This window comes from Pararge aegeria, chromosome 2, assembly GCF_905163445.1.
Source record: "Pararge aegeria chromosome 2, ilParAegt1.1, whole genome shotgun sequence".
Taxonomy (NCBI): domain Eukaryota; kingdom Metazoa; phylum Arthropoda; class Insecta; order Lepidoptera; family Nymphalidae; genus Pararge; species Pararge aegeria.
The window spans coordinates 1,309,775-1,334,449 of NC_053181.1; the positions used below are offsets into that span (position 1 = coordinate 1,309,775).

General features: G+C 36.2%; 3 protein-coding genes across 4 annotated transcripts; 1 reads left to right on the forward strand and 2 right to left on the reverse strand.

The window, feature by feature from the left end:
* Window positions 1-67: 67 nt before the first annotated feature.
* On the reverse strand, window positions 68-4,284 carry LOC120629750 (dnaJ protein homolog 1). The gene is made up of 3 exons (XM_039898774.1): window positions 4,160-4,284; window positions 3,148-3,992; window positions 68-1,886 (listed from the first exon to the last, which is right to left on the reverse strand). The coding sequence occupies exons 2-3, from the start codon at window positions 3,976-3,978 to the stop codon at window positions 1,653-1,655; spliced, it is 1,065 nt and encodes a 354-aa protein (XP_039754708.1). The 5' UTR covers window positions 3,979-3,992; window positions 4,160-4,284; the 3' UTR covers window positions 68-1,652.
* Window positions 4,285-7,719: 3,435 nt separating this feature from the next.
* LOC120631109 (cysteine-rich protein 2-binding protein) lies at window positions 7,720-24,186 on the reverse strand. 2 transcript variants are annotated; one of them, XM_039900553.1, is made up of 13 exons: window positions 23,922-24,186; window positions 22,167-22,304; window positions 20,670-20,818; window positions 19,756-19,848; window positions 17,584-17,725; window positions 16,528-16,666; window positions 15,115-15,515; window positions 14,506-14,593; window positions 13,394-13,584; window positions 12,630-12,748; window positions 11,180-11,361; window positions 9,956-10,036; window positions 7,720-7,831 (listed from the first exon to the last, which is right to left on the reverse strand). In XM_039900553.1, the coding sequence occupies exons 1-13, from the start codon at window positions 24,131-24,133 to the stop codon at window positions 7,739-7,741; spliced, it is 2,028 nt and encodes a 675-aa protein (XP_039756487.1). In that variant the 5' UTR covers window positions 24,134-24,186; the 3' UTR covers window positions 7,720-7,738. The 2 variants fall into 2 exon arrangements, with proteins under 2 accessions (XP_039756487.1, XP_039756495.1); XM_039900561.1 differs by having other exon boundaries at window positions 22,167-22,255; window positions 23,922-23,972.
* Window positions 7,809-9,140, forward strand: LOC120631124 (transcriptional adapter 2A). Its single transcript, XM_039900574.1, has one exon. It carries the CDS (start codon window positions 7,840-7,842, stop codon window positions 9,115-9,117), a length of 1,278 nt encoding a protein of 425 aa, XP_039756508.1. The 5' UTR covers window positions 7,809-7,839; the 3' UTR covers window positions 9,118-9,140.
* Window positions 24,187-24,675: the final 489 nt, after the last annotated feature.

Consider the following 24,675-nt stretch of genomic DNA (forward strand, 5'->3'; position numbering starts at 1 on the left):
GCTCAAGAAGGAGTTAGCCAAATTAATTAATAAATAAATAATTAGTATGGAGAATAAAAAAAACAGCTTCAAATTAATATTTCCAGTATGTTTATTTACTCAGTAATTATAAGTAATAAGTTTTCTTTTGCCAAAATGACATCTGCACAAACAACATCATGTATTTCATATAATATTCAGCTAGCTTACTACAATCGAATAAAGCATTATTTTAATATTGTTGACGCTATTTTGCTCTAGAAAAGTAATTTTAAAGTAGTACTACTTTAGTGATGGTAGTAAGCCCACTGATATATTGGTATATATTAAAATCTATGCAAAAAGCAGTCAAGGGAATCTATTAACTATAAATATTGCTATTATGTTACTATGAATCTATAATAAAGCCCTATCATCCCATCAACAAGTTTACATGCAATGCAAATTGGATGGTAGATTTGAGTTTTGTGTCCAATATCAGCACTGAAAAGAAAGTCTTAAGAAAATGTCACTATTATATTATATAATTTACCATTTTATAATCAGTCAAAACAATCATTACAAAACCTAAAACTTACAATCACTGCACATTCAATGAAGTATTTACAGTTACAAAATATTTACAACTTACAAAATTAAATAATACGGTTACAGTCAGAAAGTTACAAACTCACTGCTTCCTATACTAAAACGGATAGAAAACGCTCACACATACTTTCACTAAACTAAATATTATTTCATCATAGCTCTCTATAGATGTGCCAACCTTTACCTCAAACTTCGGTAGTTCAGTCAACTAATCTAAAAGGTCCAGCAGTTAACTTGTTGACACATCTGGGAATAATAAATTGAATTGATATTGGTCAATTATCCACTAAAAGACACAAACTTTCTCATTGATCAATTATTAGTTATCCCAACTTATAAGAAAGTGTTGGCACATCTGTAAATGCTTGAAGAAAAAAAGAAAAGAAATTTACTTAAAATTTGTGAGATTTTCTCTTGCATTTAACTAGCTTGCAGTCTTTTGATCTGTCTGCTTGACAAGCAAGCATTCAAACATAATATGTGCTTGTAAATTTGAATAAATTAGCTTGCAATGCCAATCAACCTGAGAAGCAATTGAGAGCTTGCCAAGCACGCTCAATTGTTTAGGGCGACCATTACAATTCCTACCATATTATATTATAAAAGACCAATCAATCCACTGAATCAACTTTTACACTTGACAGACAAAACAAGTCTACTCAACAAACTAAACTCACAAACTGAGTCAGCGACTGAATTAAAATCCTATAGGAATGTCCCATTAACATTTGAGCATTTAACATTGCCCTAGAGGGTTATTCCATTATGACGAGCAAAACCAAGACACATGAAGCATACTTTAAATTACGTTTTTCCTATTCAAGGACAAGAGCAAGTCACCTGTAATGGTAAATAAATAATGCAATGTAAAATGGAAATGCAAAGATAACTTGAAAGTATGTTTCACAAGTGGCTTGTATGTATACTTTGAATACTGAAATATAAAGGACACTCAAAATTTTTAAAGCTTAAGTGGCCTTCTCTAATATGGTGGTGCCCATAAAGGAAGCCGTCTTTCAGTATTCAACAGTAATTGAATAAGAGCTTCAATTTGCTAATGAGGTATCCAATAGACTTCTAGTTAACTAATTAGGTAAAGTGTCCATAAGTATCTCTTTAACAGCTGTACTTAGACGGTCAGGAAACTTAATGTCAAATGCAACAAGCAGGTCACCCTTCCGCGTAGGTTCCTTTGGGAATGGCAGACCATAGCCAGGGAATCTCTTTACTGTATAGGGCTTCACTACCTCGCCCTGAAGGTTGACTGTTAACTTTTCGTTAGACATGGTTGGTACTTCAATTATGGTGCCACAGAGTGCCTGTAACAAAAGAAAAAAGAAATTAGTAACAAGTCAATTTAAACTTAATAGTTTCAAGGCAGTTAGATATTCTGCGATATAATTAAACTCGTGAATTGTTTAAAAGTTTTTTTTACAAATTTCATGACATTATAATCATATCAATGACTATGTAAATGTGAAATTGTAATAATTATAGACATTAATTGATTGATTGTATTATGAACATACAGACAAAGAAAGCAATTCCACACAAACATAGTTTACCTGAAGTAATGCTGTTTGAGTTTTAACAAAAATTATAGCCAGCTGATTTAAGCTTTTAATTAGACCACAACATGCTTGGAACCTAGCTAAAAACTGGTTTTATTACCTCATAGTAATTAAGGCTTATGCTTATTTCACTACTATCCTAAACTGCAAATTGTGGCAAAATAGAAACAAACAAAACAGTTCAAAAACACTGATTAAACCTATAAAACACTTTGAAGCAACATCTTTGCTATGAAATATATTATTAGACAATTAACAGTAGTCAGATGGTTCTAGACTGTTTTGAACTACCACATGCTGATGTTATTAACATGCATGCCTGATATGATTGAGTCATCATATTCAAGAAGCGATAATTATGAATCAACTCCATTTACCAGTAGGTAATTCCCATGCATATTATTAACACATATGGATTTAAATATTTATATAAAATAAAACTAATAGTCTCATCTGTTCCAAGTAAGCATTAATTGTACTAGGGATGCATAGTCCAATACACGAGACACAAACTATATGATAAAGTCCAAAATAAAGATGGGAATGCAACAAAGGACCTATGTAAATGTTTATCAAAGGATTGCATCTACCAATTAGCATCTACAAATGTCCCGACAAAAGATAAATTAGAAACATTAAATATCAGTGAAAAAGCAGAAGGCAGACTTATTTTTAAAATAAAATTTCATTTTTCCATGACAACCCCAACATTTTTGCTATAATTTAGAGACCGCAAAATTTACTTATAGTCAAGGGATGGCATAAGCTTACAGTAAGCATTATAAGTGCATGTTTTGGCAACCCTGCTAAATAAGAGTTCATTGAACCAATTTGGTTTTAAAATTTAATTTGTCAAGAAAGGTGAATTTAATAGATATTGAAATACTAAGCTACTTTGATGAAATTCAGAATTACAATTAGTGTAGTATGGTATTTGTATGTAATAGGAGGGAAGTGTTAATAAACATCTATACATACAGAGCATAGACAAAAAAATAATATTACATACCTGCTTAAGGGACACTTTGGCTGTGTATCTGATGTCAGAACCCTCCCTCTTGAACAGCGGGTTAGGCTTATCCCTGATGATGAAGACTATGTCTGCTGGGATCTTGTTCCTACCCTGGTCGCCTTCCTTCTGGAACGTGATCTTAGTGCCTGCCTTCCAGCCAGGTTTAACATGAATAGTAAGGACTTTGTCTTCTTTCTTTGACGTGCCATCTGGTTGGATGACGCGGCGTGAAATTTTCATTTTTTTGACGCATCCACGAGCAATATCCTCTATAGAGACATATAAATCGTGTTCTATGGGTGGGTCTTGAGTTTTTTCTTTCCTATTGGGCGAACCGTGGAAGTTGAAGCTGTGACTCCGGAACGCACCGCTTGGTCCGCCCGGCCGCGAATGTCCCATGTTTATGTTGGCGAACGGATCCAAATCCATGTCCATGTCGCGGTCGAAGAACATTGTGGTACCACCACCACCCCCACCGTTCAGGTCGAAGAACGCTTGGAACGGGCTCGCAGAGCCGAAGAACTGGGCGAACGTCGCTCGAGGGTCACCGTGGTACGTGTACGAGAAGGACTGGCCTCCACCTGGCCCGTTGTGACCTCCCATGCCTCCCTTAAGGCCTTCCTCCCCATGGGTGTCGTAGATTTCTCGCTTCTTCTTGTCTGAAAGAACTTCGTAAGCTTCCGCTACTTCTTTAAAGCGCTCCTCGGCGCCAGCAGCTTTGTTCTTATCGGGGTGGTATTTCAATGCTAACTTCCTATACGCCTTTTTAATTTCGTCGTCTGTCGCGCCTTTAGACAGTCCCAATATTTTATAGTAATCCTTTCCCATTTTGATATATTTACCTGAAAAAAAGAGGAATAGTCCTTTAGTCTCCGTTGACACCTTTTTTGGAGATGCAGATTGTGGAATCGTTCACGCAATCCTACACGTCTTCACGTTCGCAAATGGGTTTTTAAGAGAAATTTATGACACAATTACACTAAATAATGAAATCTCTACAAATACTTACAAGAACAGTTTTTTTAATGAAAATGCACTAGAACAAATGATAGGTCAAAAATATCCACAATTTCCACACACAATTCACAAGTTCACACTATCTACTTCAAAAATGAATGAAACGCAGCGCTGCTGTCGCGGCAAAATATATACATTAAAACGTCTAGAACATTCCAGGGCCTTCACTCGATGCGCAAGGGAGATGAAACATAAATAATGCTACGGGAAAGCATGCGGTAGAAAGAGATAAATATAATTTGAGCTGTTCATCTCCAACTGTGCATTGAACGTAGACTTGACGTCGCTTAAGCAAACAGTGTGTTTTCGATGCCCTGTTTTCTTTCTAATGTCGTTAGAGCATCGCTCGACAAATGAAAGGCAAGTTTAATAATACTGACCAACCACGGCACCGTTATTAAAAAAAAAATCTAGAAACATTTGGGTGAAACATATTTTACATTGAAGTATACGCAAGGAAAACCGACTGATTTACGTTTTTTTACAAAAAGAAAGAGAGGTGTTGAAAATAATAATGATCGGTTCAATCCCGCAGCATACGCCAATCTAATTTGATCTATATGTTCATCCATTACGGTTTATAATTAGAAATATTTTTATTGTTAGCACATGCGTCTATTTATCGAATTCGAAGATAAAATAATGCTTAAATTAAATTTTTGATTTTACTATTACCTACATAAATAAGGGAAAATAAATAGTAACCTAGGTCTTCATGTAGACAGACACTAAGTAGGTACCACAGGTAGGTACCAACATGTACCTACATTCAACAATGTTCAAGTTCCAAACGTGAGCGTGATAAAACGGGATGTGGGTCAAGAAATGTCGCGAGCTCACGTGTATAGGTTACTACCTACCTATAGGAACGTTCTAGACAAGTTATATATTTAAAAAAAAAGTAAAGATAGGTATTCTCTATTATGTGCCTAACGTATTAGATAAATTAGTAGGTATTTACTAGCTTATCATATATAACGACGCGACGCAACGTTGTTGTAGAGAATCGCCTTTTCTGGAACTATAACAGTACAGTAGTAGGTACGAACGACCTATAAAACAAGTTAAGGATCAAAGAATCCAGAGTCAGCGGAAGTAATACCAAACTAGGTAGGTATACCTTCTCTAGTTTGGTATTTCATTGATTAATCTTTCACCTTAAAATCTTGAATTTTTCTAGAACCCTACGGAACATAGCATAATCAACGATAAATACCTATTAGCTACCTTCTTACACTAGAATAACGAGATAGTGTTCGAATTTTCACAAATGGGGTCATTCACACTATCCAATATAGGTACCTACCGAAATAATAGTTTTTTCTAGAATCATAATGTGGAATAACGGAACACACTAGAACTATTACTTACCGACTCTAGAATATTACATAAAAGAGAGTGCTTGCAGTTTTATCAAAATGATTATGTAGGTACCTACCTAGGTACGTATCTACTACTTTTATCAAAAGAATAGCTAGGTAGGTAGTTGTCAGGCCGGAGCCTGGATTGGGGTGATATGAGTAGAACTTGGAGTGCTATTTGATAATCGTATGCATACTAGCAGTTGCCCGCAACTTGGTCCGCGGTGAAAGAAAGCTACCCGCAAATTTTCTTTACGATCAGTTCGACAGTTTATACGGTATGCGGTACGTTGATTAACCACAAGGTGAACATATTTAAACAATAATTAAGTACTTACTAGTAAAAAAAATATTCGCAATGATTTATTTTTTTGGTCTGTGTGTTGCCCAATTATTTATTACAAAATATATTTTAGTTTTAAATCTCACGGGAAGTCGTGCGGAATGCACAGGGCCACATTATTTTAACTACACTAGAATCGTTAGGTTAGCCGATTAACAGATTGTGACTACATGTAACATCCATAACCGTGATTCAAATGTGTAATAGTAGCATGCTGTTCAATAGCATTATGACAGAAGTTAAAATGAACGCTCGCTTGATTATTGATGCATTGCGGGTGCAAGGGAAGAAGGGTGGGGGAGGTTGTCTTGAACAGGTTTAATATACTCTAGAGCAATAGCATGCTAGTATCGATTTAAGTTGTTCCAACAAGTGTGCGTCCTACAAATGCTGCTAGCAAATGTAGACAGCAGACAGTAGAGTATGCTGTTTTTAAGATTTTTATGCCCGTTTTCACTAAACCTAGGAATCGCCTTAATCGGATGCCTAGTAATTTAGGGGATTCCTAGAGAAAAGACGAGTCTGAGTCTGAGTCTAACTTAAGACGACGTTAGGCGCCGTCTTAAGTTACAACACCGATTCGACGAAATTGTTTTTTTTTATTAAATACAAGGCCTAAGTCAGAAGTTGAACGAATAATCAAAGGAGATTCCTGGGCATACATTTACTTTGCACCAATCTAACCGCTGAGGAGTTCAGTTCTCTATCTCCAACCACATTCATCAGATCTACACAAAGATAGGGCAAAATTAAACACATATTACAACCTCTGTAGTACAAAAATAATTATTTAAATCGGTTATAATTTGTCGGAGTTATGGTGTAAAATCGTCAAACACTTTCATCCCCTCTCCCAAAGGAACCGAGATTAATGTCGGGATGAAAAGTATCCTCTATTAATTCTAATACTTCCAAGAATATGTGTACAAGGTTTCATGAGGGTCGGTTAAGTAGTTTTTGCGTGAAAGCGTAACAAACAAACTTACATTGACATTTATAATATTAGTAGGGATTTTTAATTTTTCGTATGGATTTATAAGGGTATTAAAAAAAGAGAATTTATATTTTTTTCTCTGTCAAGTGTCAGTTTAAGAGTTCCCTAAACATTACGCATAAGTTTGAGAGCTTAATAGATCAACCTACGATTACTTATCATTCAATCGCGTGAAACATAACTACGATTTATTTGGTATCGAAGGAGCGCCATCTAGTTACAATACTGGGAAACATTACTGTCAGTAAATGACCATCATCCCTTTAAACTTATTATTCCCATGAATGAATATTCTACCGATAGTGCTCTCTTTTAGTAAACAATCGTTACTAGAGTTAGTTCAAATATTATTCCATAATATCTATTGCAATAAATCATCCGTGTTTGTTAATTTATCATATTGTTTGAGTGTCAATATTTTATAAAAAAATATAAGTTGGTTCAATGATAATTGCACTTTAAAACATATAAATAGCAGTGTGCAGATTAATATGATACTTGGCATGTGCGATATTATGTACTGATAAAGGCCATGGAGCATAGTTACTGTTGGTAGTCTCAACTATTTTCTTCTTGTTTTGCTTTCTCAACTATCGATCGGCACCGCTAATTGACAGCAGTATAGTCTGTGGGAGTCGGTTTGACACAATTGACATGACAGTTGGGCACTGACGGGAATTATTGAACGAAAATATTGTTGTTTGCAATAATTTGTAGGTACCTATAGGTACAGATAGGTAGGTACGTAAAGTTCCTTTAGTTCAGACTCCAGTATCTATTTAATTTATTATTTACTGCTAATTAATATAGCTTTGAAAGGAAAGAAAGTGTTACTATTAAATAAAACAGGGCAGTTGCAACCACATAATTTAATCATCGTATTAACCGCAACAACAGGGCGTGCCGACACCCCTTGTAGCCGATGTCGAAGTACTTCTCGTAGAAGTCTTGTATCAGCTCTTCCACCTGTGAACATGGCCAGTGATTTACTGCAGGTCAACTGTGATATATGCAATGATGTTGCACACGAACCTTACATAGAGTGCTGTGAATGCGACATGAATTTGTGTTGTACGTGTTTTTCGTCAGGCAAAGAGAAAGATTTGCATAAAAACGATCACAACTACGCGATAAGAAGAAACGATTTCCCACTCTTCGATAATTGTAATTGGTCAGCAAAAGAAGAATGCAAGCTGCTGTCTTCCCTCTCTACATATGGTTACGGCAATTGGGAGGAAATTTCCAAAAGCGTTCACACAAGAACAAAACTTGAATGTCAGGAACATTATAAGAAGTATTATGTAGAAAAAGTGCAATATGAAGAGCTTAAATTATTGCCGGAAACTGACCAATCACTATTTTCTAAGCCTCTGACACCTTATTTATATAATACAGTGTTAAGTACTAATCCACCAAGAAATAACCAAACTGATCAACTTTTAGCTGGTTATAATGCCTACAGATCAGAATTTGAACTGAGTTATGACCACAATGCAGAAAACATGTTTAATTTTGAGGATAGTTATTCTGATGAAGAAGATGAATGTATGGAGGCCTTAAAAGTAAGTTTGGTTAGTGCTCTAAACACAAGGTTAAGAGAGAGGCAGCGTCGCTACAAAATAATACAAAACCATGGTCTAATAATGCCAAATAAGCTGTTATCGTGGCTTAAAATGTTTGACACAACATTATTGAGGGTGAAATCTGAAAAGTTGTTATCCTTTATGCAATTTATGACAGGAATGCAATTTGACACATTCATGGAATCTTTAAATTTAGAAGAGGAATTGTTCAGCAAGATAATAAGGTTATGCGAGTATCGTAAAAATGGTATCAAAACATTGTACTCAGCAAAATTGTTCATGCAATTAAAACAACAAAACGAATTGGCATTTAAAGAGCAGAAATATGCGACTGCTGTTATGATAAAAAAGTTTGAGAGCCAGTCACCAGTGAAATCAAAATTCTGGTTCGGAAATGTACTAAAGCGAAATAGGAAAACATCTATACCATTAGATATAATGGATTTGCCAGGTTTCCACCTCCTATCGGAGAGTGAAAAGTCCCTATGTTCGATGATAAGATTGATGCCTCAAAATTATGTTGAAATTAAAAGGTTACTTACGGCTGAGAATAATAAAATTGGTTTCTTACGTCTGCTCGATGCAAGACGAATAATTAAAATTGATGTGAACAAAACAAGGAAGATTTATGATTATCTTCTTTCGGAAGGTTTTATTTCAAAACCGTAGAATAAACACTAGTTAAAATACTGTTCTTTTATTTTAATTAAATTTCAGAACTCAATATTCGTAAACCCCAAAGATCACATGATATGAAGTATTGATAGCCAAGTGGTTAGCAATTAAATATCACTTGCTTTAACCGTTAAGGGAAACAGTGAGGAAGGCTATCAATCGACAATAAGCCAGCATTGTGGATTACACGGTAAAACCTTCTCATTCCAAGAGGAGATACATGCCCAGTAGTGGGCCAGGATGGGTTGATAATGTTGATGATCATTGTAAAATTGTATAAATGAATCTGGCATATGTAAGGTACAGCACCACTTCATCAACAGCTTACAACATTCCACTGTTTGACTACAGACCTGTCCCAATGGGCGCCCATATTCACAATGCTGTGCGGACAGGTTGGTGATTAAATTGCAGTAGTAGCACAGATAATGTTGTTGCCCGTTCTAAATTATATATGCTTAGTTTTGTTTTTCGAAAGACATGTGCCTCATAAATGTGGCTATAGGATATCTAAGCCTGGTGTAAAATCGTCAAGCAATTTCGTCCCCTCTCCCAAGAAAACTGAGTTTAATTTCGGGATAAAAAGCATCCTATATTCCTTCTAATACCTTCAGGAATATGTGTACAAAGTTTCGTGATGATCGGTTTAGTAGTTTTTGCGTGGAAGCGTAACAAACAAACCTACATTCACATTTATGATATTAGTAGGGATATATTTTTGTAATATAATATACATATGTTTACTGATGATGCACAAATCTCTTCACCGCAACATTTATTAATCAAAGTTGGCTTGATTATTATCAAAATACAGTTGTGTTGTCATACTTACTTTGAAGCCAAACTTTTGATAGAGGAATATAGCAGGGTTTGTAGGCGAACAATGCAGTATCACATCTTTGTCTGAACATGTCTGTAACAAAAGTTAAATACATAAATAAATATTACATTACCAAGATGAATAAATGATCACCAAACATTGTTTAATTATTTAATTTCTTTGTAAAAAATTGTAGAGTTAGATGAGAAGGTTTTCATAATAATTATTTCCACAGTATATGGTATAAGACAGTAAGTAAAAGTAGATATTTAATCAACATTTTAATATCAGCCAGTTTTATACATTTAGTGAGCACTCATTATTTATCTAGCGTTTTATGGTAGTATTATGACGGCCGAGTAGCGCAGTGGGCAGCGACCCTGATTTCTGAGTCCAAGGCCGTGGGTTCGATTCCCACAACTGGAGAGTGTTTGTGTGATGAACATGAATGTTTTTCAGTGTCTGGGTGTTTATCTGTATATTATAAGTATTTATGTGTATTATATTCATAAAAAAATATTCACCAGCTATCTCAGTACCCATAATACAAGCTACGCTTACTTTCGGGCTGGATGGCGATGTGTGTATTGTCTTAATATATTTATTTATTTATTTGTGATAATACCAGCTAAAACAAAATATTAAACAAATAAATAAAACAGATCCCAGGGCTTTTAGAGCTAGCTCGCATGACGTAAAATGGCCGCGCAATTTTATTGTTTCGCGATTTATATTCTGTGTACGAATAAACGCACTGCGAAATTATTTATCTATGTAAACTTACACAATACTAGTTTAAAAGATTGTATTGTCGTAGTATACTTATTATTATTTGTTTGTAAACTAAAATAAAATAAATAAGATCAAGAGGCTAAAATGGCGCTGTAGACTGGCCATGTGGTTAGAGCCTCAAAAGAAAAATAAATAAATAGAAAAATAAATAAATAAATAAATATAATAGGACAATACACACATTGCCATCTAGCCCCAAAGTAAACGTAGCTTGTGTTATGGGAACTAAGATAACTGATGAATATTTTATTTGTATAATATACATAAATACTTATAATATACAGATAAACACCCAGACACTGAAAAACATTCATGGACTAAAGAAATTATATCTTGGTACCCTAGAGATGGCAAGAGGAAAAAAGGTGGGAAGATGACCTGCCAAAAGGATGGCGCAGAATAGCCAGAGACAGAGCACACTGGAGAATTTGTTTGTAAACTAACCTGTAGCAAATGATAGAGCATGAAGGACGCTATCTTGGCCCTCCGCCACTCGGGCCTGGTGAGTATGAAGGAGATGTACGCCTCGCTGTGACCACTGTCCGGCACGAGGAACGCGCACGCCACCACCACGCGCTTGTATGTCACCACGCAACTGAACTCTGGGTACTCAAGGGCCTCTGTCACTGGCAGATAGGCAAATATTAGTGGCATGTGAAATCATGGACATGTTAGTTTATATGAGTCGCCTAGTGTAAAAATCTTTTGAAGAAAGCTAAATTTATGCCTAGGAATCTTTTTACACGCTTTATATTTGCTTCACTTGTATGTTTGTATGTTTGTAACCGACTTCTTAGGGCGCGATTTTGACCCACTTTAAACGGCCATATTTTTTAATTCGGCGCTAATTACTTAGACATTAAGTAACGCCTCATTTAAGGAGATTCCTAGGCGTACATCAACCGTTCACCAATAGTTATCACCTAAGAGTTGGTGAAATCTTTTTTATCTATAGATATCGCCAAAATCATTTTGCGATGTGTAAGAGAAACAAAGACATTAATGCCCGTTTTCACTAAAGCTAAGAATCACCTAAATATATATATATAATCTTTATAAATAGTCATTGATAAGTCAAATTGCGATAAATTATTCGTTTTTATATATATTCTCTTTCTTGTAGCGAATAATTCTTCGCAATTTGACTTATCATTGAATATTTAGATATAAAGATTTTAAAATAATGACAGAGTATAGTCAGCAGGTACATTTTAGAAAATTTAATGTATGTATGAACATACATTAAATTTTCAAAACCACCTGTACATGGTGACAAAACATTTCTAAGTTTAAGAAAATATGTTACTGCAATCATTTGGACATTAGAAGTAAGAATAAACTTGCAGTGCAATATACTAGGTTACATAAAATTCATAATTCGTTTAAAGGAAATTGCATACAATTCTACAATAAACTACACATTGACATTTTGGAGATGTCTCTTAAAAAGTTCAAAGTTTATATTAAACGTAAGCTTATAGCAAAATCTACGTAAGCTTGGGTATGAATCAGCTCAGCTCTAACCAAGTTGCTCTTCTAATAATTTGAAATGACAATGCGAGATGGTGATAACAAAAAAAAACACCCTAAGCTAAGTTTGTTGTGGGCTTCTTCTGAGACCAGCAAGCGTTTGGAACCCTCGTAGCTTTAGTGTTAACTTTACGTTACAGTATGTTTATTGCCATCATCTCACTACCATGTACTTCTCATTTAATCATTCAAAAGTGCCACCCATAGGCATGACTAAAGGTATTGTTGACTTTGACTTATAAAAGAAGTATCTCACATGAAATGCGTTTCTCACTTTCAGTTACACGTTATGTGTAACGAGTATCAGAAGTGGGATCTACCGAGAACTAAGTGATCGTGATGGAAAGTGTGTAAACGCCCTTACAATCGATCCCCGGCCAAAAGAACTGCGCACACAAGTTGTTGACGGCGGCGATGTGTTGAGGCCTCACGTACGAGAAGTCGATCGTCGCTCGAGGAGGAGGCTGGTAGTCTTTTATGTGCCTGTGTGATGAACCGCTATCAATATGTGGGAGATACTCAAAGTACAACTATGAATGAATGAATGAATGAATATACTTTAATGCACACCACATAAAGTAAAAAAAAAAAGAAGATTATAACAAAACAACGTATACAATTTGGCGGCCTTATCGCTTCATCTTCCAAGCAACCAGAGAAATAAAATAGAACACTAGAAAAATAACATTTCCTAGTATAACAGTCGTGGTGCATATATACACATACCCATAACAAAATAATTCATTACTTAAATAAATATATATAAAACAATTATAAATAAGAAACTACCAATATGAATATAATATGATATAAAAATTACAGTAATTAAAGTTTATTTCCATGTTGCTAAGAAAATAATAAAAGCACAACTACATAAAGAAAATCTCATGTTATTGTATTTTTTTTTATTAAGACACGTGGCAGTCATGTTCCAGCCAAGAGTAAGGAACTAGCGATGCAGCTAACGTGTTTCATATTACATGACCATGATGTACCATTTAGAGCTACTTTTGGCCCCTTACTTTTTTAATGCATTTGTTTTATTTTATTTTCAAAACATACTTTGCACAAAAAAGTTATGAAAAGATTGTGTACATTGTAAGACTAGTTAGATAAAATGCAATGTACCTATTCGTTTTTCTGAGTAGTTCATCCATAACATCCAGCCAGATGGGTGTGTTGGTGGAGTCCCTCCGGATGTATGGTTTGAGCAACGTGCCGGAGTAACCCGACCGGAAGGCAGTGGGTTCGATGTGCGACAGCAGCAAGGTGCCGTAATTGGTGCTTGCTATCGTGCCGCATAGGTTGTCTATTAGGTACTGGAAATAATATTTTCTTAAACATGCTTCGAAATGGCTGTAATGTCAAAATGCATGCGAGCAGCGGCCAGCAAAAGTTGTATGAAAATCCATAATATCTGTCGTGGTTTAACGGCCAAATAAAATACATAGTAAACTCATATCTTTCTTGTATAGTGTTTACGCAACCGCCTGAGGTATGTGGGCGGTGGGACAGGGAGAGAGTGATTGACAAGACGCACATGAAGGGTCCAAAATCGAGGAAGAGATGAATCGGCGAATCAAACTCGAATGGGCAGTGTTCGGTAATCTTCGTGACATCTTACCATCCAAAATCCCTCAGGGCCTGAAGCCCAACGAACAGTGCGTGTTGCCAGTGATGAATTACGTATCTGAGGTCGCTAACTATGAGCCCGAAAAGGTTATCAGTACACGCAGACATAGCGCAAGCATCGCTATTTATTTCTTGTATCTTTCATAAGATGAAACAATGGAAAGATGATCCACTTCACTTCAGACCAACGCGAAGGATCATTATTTCTTATTTGCGCCTGTTGTATTTTTACAGTTTCCATAAATCGATACTCACTTTCGAAGACCATGTATCGAGAGGCTAAATGTCATCAGCATACTTCTTTGGAAGCGGTTTGATGATATTTATTGGATGAGGAATTGGGAGTGAAATTCTAAGGACGCGTCAATTTTAGGCACATTTAGTTACCCAAGGACCGGATTATATCCAGCGGATTCTTAGGGAGACTGACTGCGGTCTTGAAATTAAGAGGATTACAACTCCTATCCCTTCCCAAAAAATATTCAAAAAGGCTATTCGCGTCGGTGGAAAAAAAAATTAACTAAAACAATCAGGCATGTGGTGCCAACATGTAATTCATGTCGGCGCAACATACCCTTTTCAAACTCGAGAAGAGTGAGATAACTTACTGATCTCTGGAACCTGTCTAACACTCGTTCCGCGTTCATGACGACCCTCGGATCTTCTGTCACATAGCCGCCCAGTATCTTTACTGTTCTAAAACAAGTTTTAAACCTTAAAAACACCAGTACTTTTGTACACGTCGTATTTCTTTATGACGCACGAGGATAAGATATCCGCAAACGTTTTTTCTTCCGGCTCAGTAATACCAGTATTTTACGCTGGAATTGGTGTGATAGCGGTGACAGTCTAGTTGTTAAAACTTTGGTGTCTCCCTATTAGGGTGACCGACTTCGAAACCGGCACGCACCTCTAACTTTTAGGAGTTACGTACGTTTTTAATTTAAAGAATTTAAAATATTATCAATTGCCTTAACGGTGCAAGAAAATATCGAGAACATATAGTGAGGAACATATCCTGCCTGTGAGTTGTCCATGACGTTCTCAAACGCGTGTAAAGTCTAACAATCTGCACTTGGCCAGCGTTTATCCATCTTCTCATTGTGGGGGGAGACCTGAGCTCTGCAGTAGTGGGCTGGTAATGGGTCGATATGATGATGATGATGATGATACTTAAGATAAGTGATAACATAGTGTGTGATAAGTTGTCAACTAACTTGTCTAAATCGAAGACTGGCAAATGTTGATGCCTCTTCAATCTCCTCAAAGCGAGTTTCGCTTTCAACCGACACAGATACGCTTTCTTATTTGGATCCTTCACTTTAGGTATCAAATTCTCCACAGTCTTCAAAAGCTGTATTTCTTCGTACGGCGTTATTTCAACTAAATTGGATTTGTCAGTCTCTTCTTGTTCTTCCTTTTCGATCCACGGCATGTCTACGGAATTCGGCAGCGATGAGAACAGTGATTCTGTGGGGAAGGCGGGTTTATCGTCGGGTTTTTTGGTCTTTTGGTCGAGCTTCTTCAGTTCCGGGGGTTTTTCTTCGTCGGACTGCGGTTCGGCGGGCGTGTGCGATCCGTATGACTCGGAGTTGGATAAATTACTAGATGTATCGCTCTGAAAATAATGTTGAGCTGCTGATTGTGTTTGTAATTATTAAATTACAATGGGTTATACTTTATTATTCTTATTAAACTCTTTATTTGTATACCACAACATTAACATATATAAAATATAACAAAAATAGAAACATATCGAAAGAAGTAGTAATACAAAAGGCGACCTTATCGCTTAATAGCGATGTCTGCCAGGAAACCTTTAAATTAGGAAAAAAAAGAAGAGGAGAATAGACTGCTGGTGGTACAAATATTAAAATACATACATGCGAATAACTACATGCTAATACATAAACTAGTGTACACAAATAGGTCAAAAGTAAATAATATAATTAATAAATAAATATAAAAATAAACTAATATATAGAATAACAACACTTACATATTTAAATACTTTTAAATGAAAACCGATATAATACTTCAGAAGCTTTAGAGGTACATTATTTCTTGTCTCTGAGACTTATCTGGGAAACCGAAACGCTAATAGTGCTCGAGTTAACCATTGCCATATATTTTTACTCAAAGAAATAATATGAAGCTCTAACATCACATTCAAAAGTAAAATCAAGTGACTCTTGTCACTTTATTAGGTACGCGTCGCGTACTATACACGTATCGGTCTTTCATCTTCATTAGGGTTGCCATAAGTAACCACTAAGAATGTTTTGAATTAGTTTGTATAGAAAAATAAATATGCTTCTTTCGATTTAATATTTTTACAGGGTGATTCCTTATGAATTATACTAATCCATCCTTCAACATTATTTTGTAATTCGGTTACACGTTGTATATTCCGTGGGAGGTAATAAAAAGATTACTTAACATTGTTTGTCAATTACAACAGGAACGGTAACTTTTAAAGGTCATGACGAGTGATATTAGTCTTTTGGGTAACTGGGCTTGCTGAAATTCAAGACCCTTGGAACGCCACTGAGTGGGACGTTTGATGCATTTCTCAAAATGGCTGCCTGGAAGAAATCACTGTAAGAGATAAGGCCGCCTTTGGCACTCACGGGTTGCACCATGGCGGAGGCGGGTGTGAAGGAAAACCCACGGAAGATGCTCTCCACGTCGTTGAAGCTGTGCTGCAGAGAGAGAGTTTGTTCTAGCGGCTCCTCCCACCCCTTGCGCAACTGCGAGCGGCTTGCGTGCCTACGAACGATATTTATTCTATAAACCAGGGGTTCCCTCTTCTTGAATTTCTTATAATCTTTATAATAATAATGTGTGAATGAAATAGGAAATAATACATCAGAGGCTTTAGGGGTACATTATTTACTGTCTCTGTGACTTTTCTGTGAAAACTGAAGAGCTAATGGTTTTTATTGAATGAAATCAGATACAGCCCTAATATCACATGCAAAATAGAATAAAGTGACACCTGTCACTTTATGAGGTACGCGTCGCATAGCGTAGGTACTATGACTGTGTCGGTCTTTTATTTTCAATAGGGTTGGCATAAGTAAACACTTCGAATGTTTTGAATTAGTTAGTTCGGAAAAATAAATATGCCGATAAATAAGCGTTGGTGTGAATTATTGCTCTAACCAGCTCTAACCATAATCTTTTTTCTATGGCGGCCAAGTAGGGGAGCCCTGCTATAAACTATCTATACCTGCTATACACAAAATAACTGAAGATTAAATTAAAAATTTAAACCTGCTAACACATATATTGCTCATTCCTTTTTCAATGTGTACTGCACATTATTGTAATAGTCAAGCCCTTTCATACCTTTACTTAGGGAGAAAGGAAAAAAATATAAAAGTCATTGTGTGGTGGCGGCCATCTTGGATTTGAATTTTGTCATATCGTTTAGTGTTGTACTAGTGAAGCCATTTCATATCTGATACCCATATTGAGGGTGTTGTTAAGAAATGTGTAGTACGACATCTTGGACCGACTCACACCCACGCACACACACATGTCAAACTTATAACAACTTGTCGTTTTCGCTTTTATAGTCATAATTGACAGGTTAAGCCCACTGATTATGTTGTCATAAAAAGCTCTACTACTACTACATACTAATATATAAGTGGGGATGAGCCAAATGATAATTTAGTTACAGTTTGTCCGGGTCGAACAGCTCGGGAGCGTCCGCGGAACTTCCGCCCTGCTCGTCGGTGTCGAGGCGGCGTCGCTTCTTGGCGACACCCTCGGGTGGCTTGAGCGGGGCCTCCAGCACGTCGCTTATGTACTCCTTGTAGCCTGGACAGGAGTTCACTGGTTTAAACTGACACTGATTTCCGACGAGGCTCGCCAGTCCGTGCCTAGTATGCGTGCCACGATAGTTATGTAGTATAGTGTATGGAAAAAATGACAGGACCAATGGTCTGCGGAAATTTGGGGCGACGAGTTCTCCTTCCCAGACGTGTGTGGTAGACTCAGGACGTCGTGGTTGGGCCGGACTTCGAGATCTTTATAGGAAATTTTTGTTTCCGGGTCACGCCTGTATGGGATGACCTTAGTGTTGCCCAAATTCAGTCTTGGTCTTGCAGTCTTGGTCTTGTTCTTGCGTTTTTGCAAGACCAAGACCAAGAACAAGACCGCGTATTTTTAGCAAGACCAAGACCAAGACTGACCGTGCAAGACTTGAGCAAGAACAAGACATAGCCTGCAAGACTCTTGCGTCTTGCAGCTAGGACTTAGCGCTATTTCACGGAGTAGTTAGGTGTAACAGTTCGGTGTATAGGTAGGTAGGTACGCTTAGGAATTCTATGAGACGCAAAAAACTATATCAAAGAATATGAAAAACTGGACCTATGCGCATTACGACTAATACCATAAACATAGCGAATAAAAAAATATCTATTAAAATCAAACTGAGTGCATGCATAGTTATGTTTTAACCATCGGCACTTTGATAATGCGGCATCAAAGGTTTTGTACTTACTTCTCAAAGAAATTTGCCGCTTTTCGGAAGTACATGGTTATGATACACGCGCCGGCGGCTTCTTTTGAAATCTAAAACAATCGTTGCCGCCGCGCCGAAATCATAACATTTGACACTATTCATGCAAAATAATTTCGAATTTTAAGAGTACCTACAGGTGTTCCAAAGAATAAATAAGTTTCAGATTGGTGATTTTAGATTGGTGGAGGACGCATGAGACAGAGTATCCGATTTTATCGAAAATGGCCGGGGATTTTCTCTCAATACCTGCAACTTCAGTACCTGCTGAGAGGTTATTTTCTAAAGCATCATTAGTAATTAGAAAACATAGAAATAGGTTAAGTGATGAGTCAGCCAGATGGTTACTTTGTATTAATTCTTGGTCAAAAGAATTGATATAAAGTATCATAACCTAATGATAAAGCTGTTGATTTGTGTTGTATTTTATTTTTTATTCAAATAAATGATAAATCGTAAAACTCTTTTATTAAATTTCTTATAAGTTGAGGGTTCAATCTCTTTCTAGACAGATAAGTATTGTTCTTTAAAATACAGTCAAGTTATTGTAATTAATTTGTTTTTTTACATGTTTTAGCAAATGTAAGCTTATAAATCATAAATGTTTATTAAGAAACAGTTACTTCCATGGAAAACGACATATAGGTCAGTTGATTTTTCGAATTTCTTATCAAATCTTCAGTTATTTATTAATCTGCTTGATCTTTACTATGGCTATGTTAATTCAAGCTCACAATGTTCCAATTCTAATACGTTTTTCTAAGATTTAAAGTAAACTTTAATAAATAGTAATAGACTAATAGGTAATTGCAAGACTTGCAAGACTCTTGCTGCAAGACCAAGACCAAGACCAAGACTGGGAGCGCAAGACCAAGACCAAGACCAAGACCAGGTGTATTGGCGCAAGACCAAGACCAAGACTGGCTAAGTCTCGTCTTGTTCTTGCATTTGGGCAACACTAGATGACCTTATCCGAGAGTCCCGAATGTAAGTTCGGAAACGAATGTGAAGATAGACATCATACTCAGTGATGTGCACAGAGGGCATGCACAGGGTATGCAGAGGATATAGAATTAAGAAAATCTACAGGACGAGTTACAAAAACTTAAGAATAGGCTTTTTATAACTCTCACAATGCCTATCCTTAAGTTTACTATGGGAAAGAACCCATTCTTTGTTTCCTTCTATTCCACAAATAGTTATAAACTTAAATGAAGTTAATTTGAAATTGAAGGTCCATTAATTGAGATAACGAAAGGAGTTCGGGGACGACCGAACGAAAAAGCAAATAAAGCTAAAATAACCCATTAATGTGATCGTAACTCACCCAACAAGGTAACTTTGGAGACGAATAACGCTTTGTCCAGAGACATCTGGTTCCGCGCGCGTCCCTTGGGACGATCCCGCGCCATCTCCTGATCTGCGAGAACAGTTCATGACATGACAACTCTTCACACTGTACCAGGCTCAAGACAGACCTGGACACTGAGTACTGAAGGCGTACTAACATCGCCTAAAACGGTACTTTTTTTAATTTGTAGCCAATTGTAATGTTGTAGGCCAAACTAAGTTGACATTTCAGACGCAATATTGCCTGTATATCTGTTTATACATGATGCTTTGGTGAGTTTGCTGAGGAACTAAAAAATCTTGTATTAACTTTGAATCTCTTTATCCTAAGAGACACTAGGTTTGTGCCAAGTTATGTGCGAAATTATGGTGAAATGAAAGGACAAAATTATAAAGTGGATGAGTAGAACTGAGAACCGCCTCTTTTTAGATTGATAAAAATGAAAAAGAGGCTATATCTTATAAAAACAATAAAATAGTGACCAGGTATCGCAACATTCCAAATTTTATGGAAATATTAGCCAACAAGAGTAGCCCCTGACTAAGAGAGACTAAGAGGTTATGGTCTCAAACTGGAATTTCAGCCGGTAACATCTTATCCTTCCAAGCAACATAGTTATACACCATTATCGATATAGTGTCTGCATCTATTCAAAAATAGACTGGGCCGAAAAGTAAAAGTCAACATTACTTAAAGCCTTCTATAGTTTGAGTGATCTGTGTGAATTTATGCAGTAGCTTGGAGGTGGCGTCTTGCTTATATCAGATTTTGCTTTCAACCTAAGATTCGCCGAGGGCCGCGCCAATGACAAAAAATGACAAAAAACAAAAAAATATATGGGAGTATCAGCGAAAGCTGCTTAAGAGTCTATTATAAATAATAATATGTACTTATGTGTGCAGCCACGGCTGGTGAGAAAGAATGCAAAAGCTTCCACCAGCCTGTCTCTCCGAGGGCTATAGAGCCGGAGCGGAAGAATAGGTTACTGTACACAGATAGGGCTCCAGCTATGGTGCCTATCCAGTTCTTCTTCTGTTTGCTGAAACAACAAAGAATAAAGGTTTTTGATCGTACACCAGACATTGAACATACCACAGTCAAGGTCACTGGGCATATTTAAAAATGCTGTTAAGGCTCATTTTCACGCTCAATAAAGACGACTATTATTTACTACTCAACATCAACTCGTATCTAAGTATTTATGGTATGTTAAAGTATGTATTAGTATATTTATTTTTATATTTATCAATAGCATTGTTGTATTTGTGTATATGTCTGGTATATGTTTTAGTATGTAGTTATTCGTATGTATATGTTTTAAACAGTGTACCCCACCTTTTCGTTTTTATTTTTAGTTTTCGTAATCCTAAGGTTGCCTGGCAGAGGTCGCTACATAGCGCGGCCTTTTGTATCCTACTACATTATTTAAGTGTTTGAATGAATGAATGAATATACTTTTATTGCACACCACAAATAGTATATAAAAAAAGAAAAGTATAACAAAACAAATTTGTTGTTGTGTTTGTTCTTTTTGTTTTGTTTTTCTGAATTATGTGGTGTACAAATAAAGAGTATATATAAATAAAAAGTTTCAGTTAACGTTGCTACAGAGATCTTGTTACAAATACAAATTGCTCCTTAAAATGTGACTATCTCGTAAAGTACCTATTCAGGATATTATCAAAAATAGCCTAGCCTTGACTATTCTTAGCAAAATATTTTACAAAATTGGTTGAACCTTTTATATATTTCCCTTATTCTGAAGCCCCTATCTTAAGAATTGTTATTGTCACATGAATTAATAAATACTATATATTGGGTATATCAGGATAAAGAATTATTTATTTCTCTTCCCTACATTATATTATAAATGTCAATGTAAGTTTGTTTGTTACGCTTTCACGCAAAAACTACTTAACCGATCCTCATGAAACTTTGTACACATATTCTTGGAAGTGTTAGAAGTAATATAGGATACTTTTTATCCCGACATTAAGGAAAGTGTTTGACGATTTTACACCATAACTCCGACAAATTATAACCGATTTAAATAATTATTTTTGTACTATAGAGGTTATAATATGTGTTTAATTTTCCCCCAACTTTGTGTAGATTTGAATGTGGTTGGAGATAGAGGACTCAGCCATACTGAATACTTTTTTTTTTTTTAAATACAACTAAATTGAATGCCACATCAAAAACATAATAATGCAGACGAAGTTGCGGGCAACAGCTAGTAAAGAATAATTTTACATATTCACTTCCAGAGAAAACTCAAGTATTTGCATAGTGGGTCTACGTTTAAAAGCCTCTGTGTTGTGAGAGAGAAAGCCTATCCCAATTAGTCAAGCGTTAAAAGGCAGAGGATGATAACATAAGAATCTTACCAGTTGGGTGCAAACAGCATTGACCAGTATCTGTCAATGAAGAAGCAGATGTGTGTCTTGTAGTGGAAGTAGCCGTTGTTGCTGATGCCCTGCATGTGGATACTGAGGTGATTCAGCGTCAGTAATAACACATTAACCCTAAAATATTTGGAATAAAATACATAACAGCGGCTATAGCCTAGTGGCTATTGCCTCCAGCACGGCTAGCATGGGCAGGAGACAATGATATCCCCGGGGAAACGATAAAAATGTATCTTCTCCCACAGCTTTATCAACTCTCAGAGCACAAGTGGAAATAATATCCAAATAATATATGTGTGTGTGTATATAATAAACGGGGCGTTTCTTGGCGACGCCCTCGGGTGGCTTGAGCGGGCCTCCAGCACGTCGCATATGTACTCCTTGTAGCCTGGACAGGAGTTCACTGGTTTAAACTGACACTGATTTCCGACTAGTAGTAGTAGATTAGTATGTGTGCCACGATAGTTATGTATGTGTATGTAAAACGAGTACCTAAGGAGTAGAGATAACTGTCTCGTGGTGCAAACTAGCCCTACTGCAGGGAGTTAAGGCAGGCGCAAGCGAGAAATCAGAGCAGAGATACAAAAAATAATAAATTCTCCTATTCTCTGTTCCCGTGCTTTAGCAGATGGACATGTTAATTGTATCCCCTGTCCGGGGATATAATGAGGGGATATATTTTTTGTCTTCTGCCTGTGCTAGCCCTGCTCTTGTAGGGCTATTTCTAAGTTTCCACAATTAGTGCATATAATTTTTTAATTAATTAAACAGCACTTGTTTTAACAGTAAAGGTAGACATCTGCATGCCTGAGTTTCTATAATGTTCTTAATTTAAGTCTATAAATCTACACTGGACCTGAGTGGTAGACTACAGCTTAAAATCTTCTCTCTGTAAGAAGAGATCTGTGCCCCGTAGTTGGCCAGTAATGAGTTTATTTAGATGATGATGATGATGAGGCATACCGTGTGGAATTCAATGATAAACAGTGATTATTAAGCTTTATTTGCTATAATTCTCAATATCCAGGCATATAACTGAATGTTGTAATTTATAATTTCTTCTATCCCAGATCACACCAGACAGATTTATTCCAAAATGTACTCTCATTGCACATTTTGCCATTATGACATTCATTGAAAAAATGAACAAAAAAAGATGGATTTAAATGACGTAAAAATGAACTTTGTAAATCAAAACTTTTGATAGCCATAATTTCACATTTGCCAGATATTAAATTGATTAGGATTTTTTACAAATACACTAATAATTATTATTTAGTTTTCAAGAAACAATTAAAATTATATTTAATGAACAACCAATGTTCATGACAGAGTTGGTAAGTATTTTGATATAAATACGACAATACAACAATTATTGATACACTTCATTCCTACATGGACTCTAACAATGCAAAGATGCCTCCCGGTGTTTTAATTGTTTATCACTCATTTGAGTTTTACCATACAACCCTAACAACAGTCAATTACTGTCTCATTGGGATTCACAGCATACTGAGTTTCATTCCTAAGAAGAGTGGTGGGTCAGTGCTCTCAATACCCTTTCCTATGTGATTGGGGGCCTGTCCCATAAGTGGGACGTTAATAGGCTGATGATGATTACAATAAAGTTGGTAATAAAAAGATGATACGTCTTTTGAGCATCAAACAACAATAAGTCGAAAAGCCGACTAGTTTTGTGGCGAAGTTAGTACAGCATTCATGTTTATAGCTTACCACGGGAACTTATTACGTCTAAACACCTCCTCCTTGGACGGAGAACAGTCTGCACAAATGTAATCAAAGAATACATCGCAGGCAAAGTCGCCGGGGGTGCCCTCTCGTCGCAGACAGTCTAAATGAACGAAACATATACAGATCTCGCATATTAATCCAGGTCTGTCCTGTTTATTCTCCGGTTCGTTACAATATTTGCAAGTGGTAGTCATTTTTCAATTTCAATTAAATAACAAAATTGTGTTTTTAATGTTTTCATCCAAACAAAAACATTTCACAGAAACCAAAAACAATTTAATTTGACTTTTCACGTTAAGTCACTGACGGCTCTGGGCTTTAGCTTTTTTAAGCCTTTGATGTTTTAGTCAAAGAGAATGTAAACACTTTTGGTTACAAATTAATAGAAAACAGACTTGTTATAAAACCCTTTTAGTTATTTGGCGTAGCGTATTTGAGTATTTTAGCTATAATGGTCTATTGGTCAATAATATAATTATTACATATGGTCAGAATCACGTCAGAATACAGTTGTCACTACCCCTCCTCTCCCCGCGTGTATGGTTAAGCGAGGCGATTAAGGAAATAATAATATAACGGAGATCGGGCAGCATAGTTTGTTTATTTATATATAATATGTACTATATTAATATATTCACAAATCCACAATAATGGATTTGTTGACACTTTATGCACTTTCGCTGATATTTTATATAATAAACTTTTACCTATGTAAGGCAAGGTCAAGCACATCTGA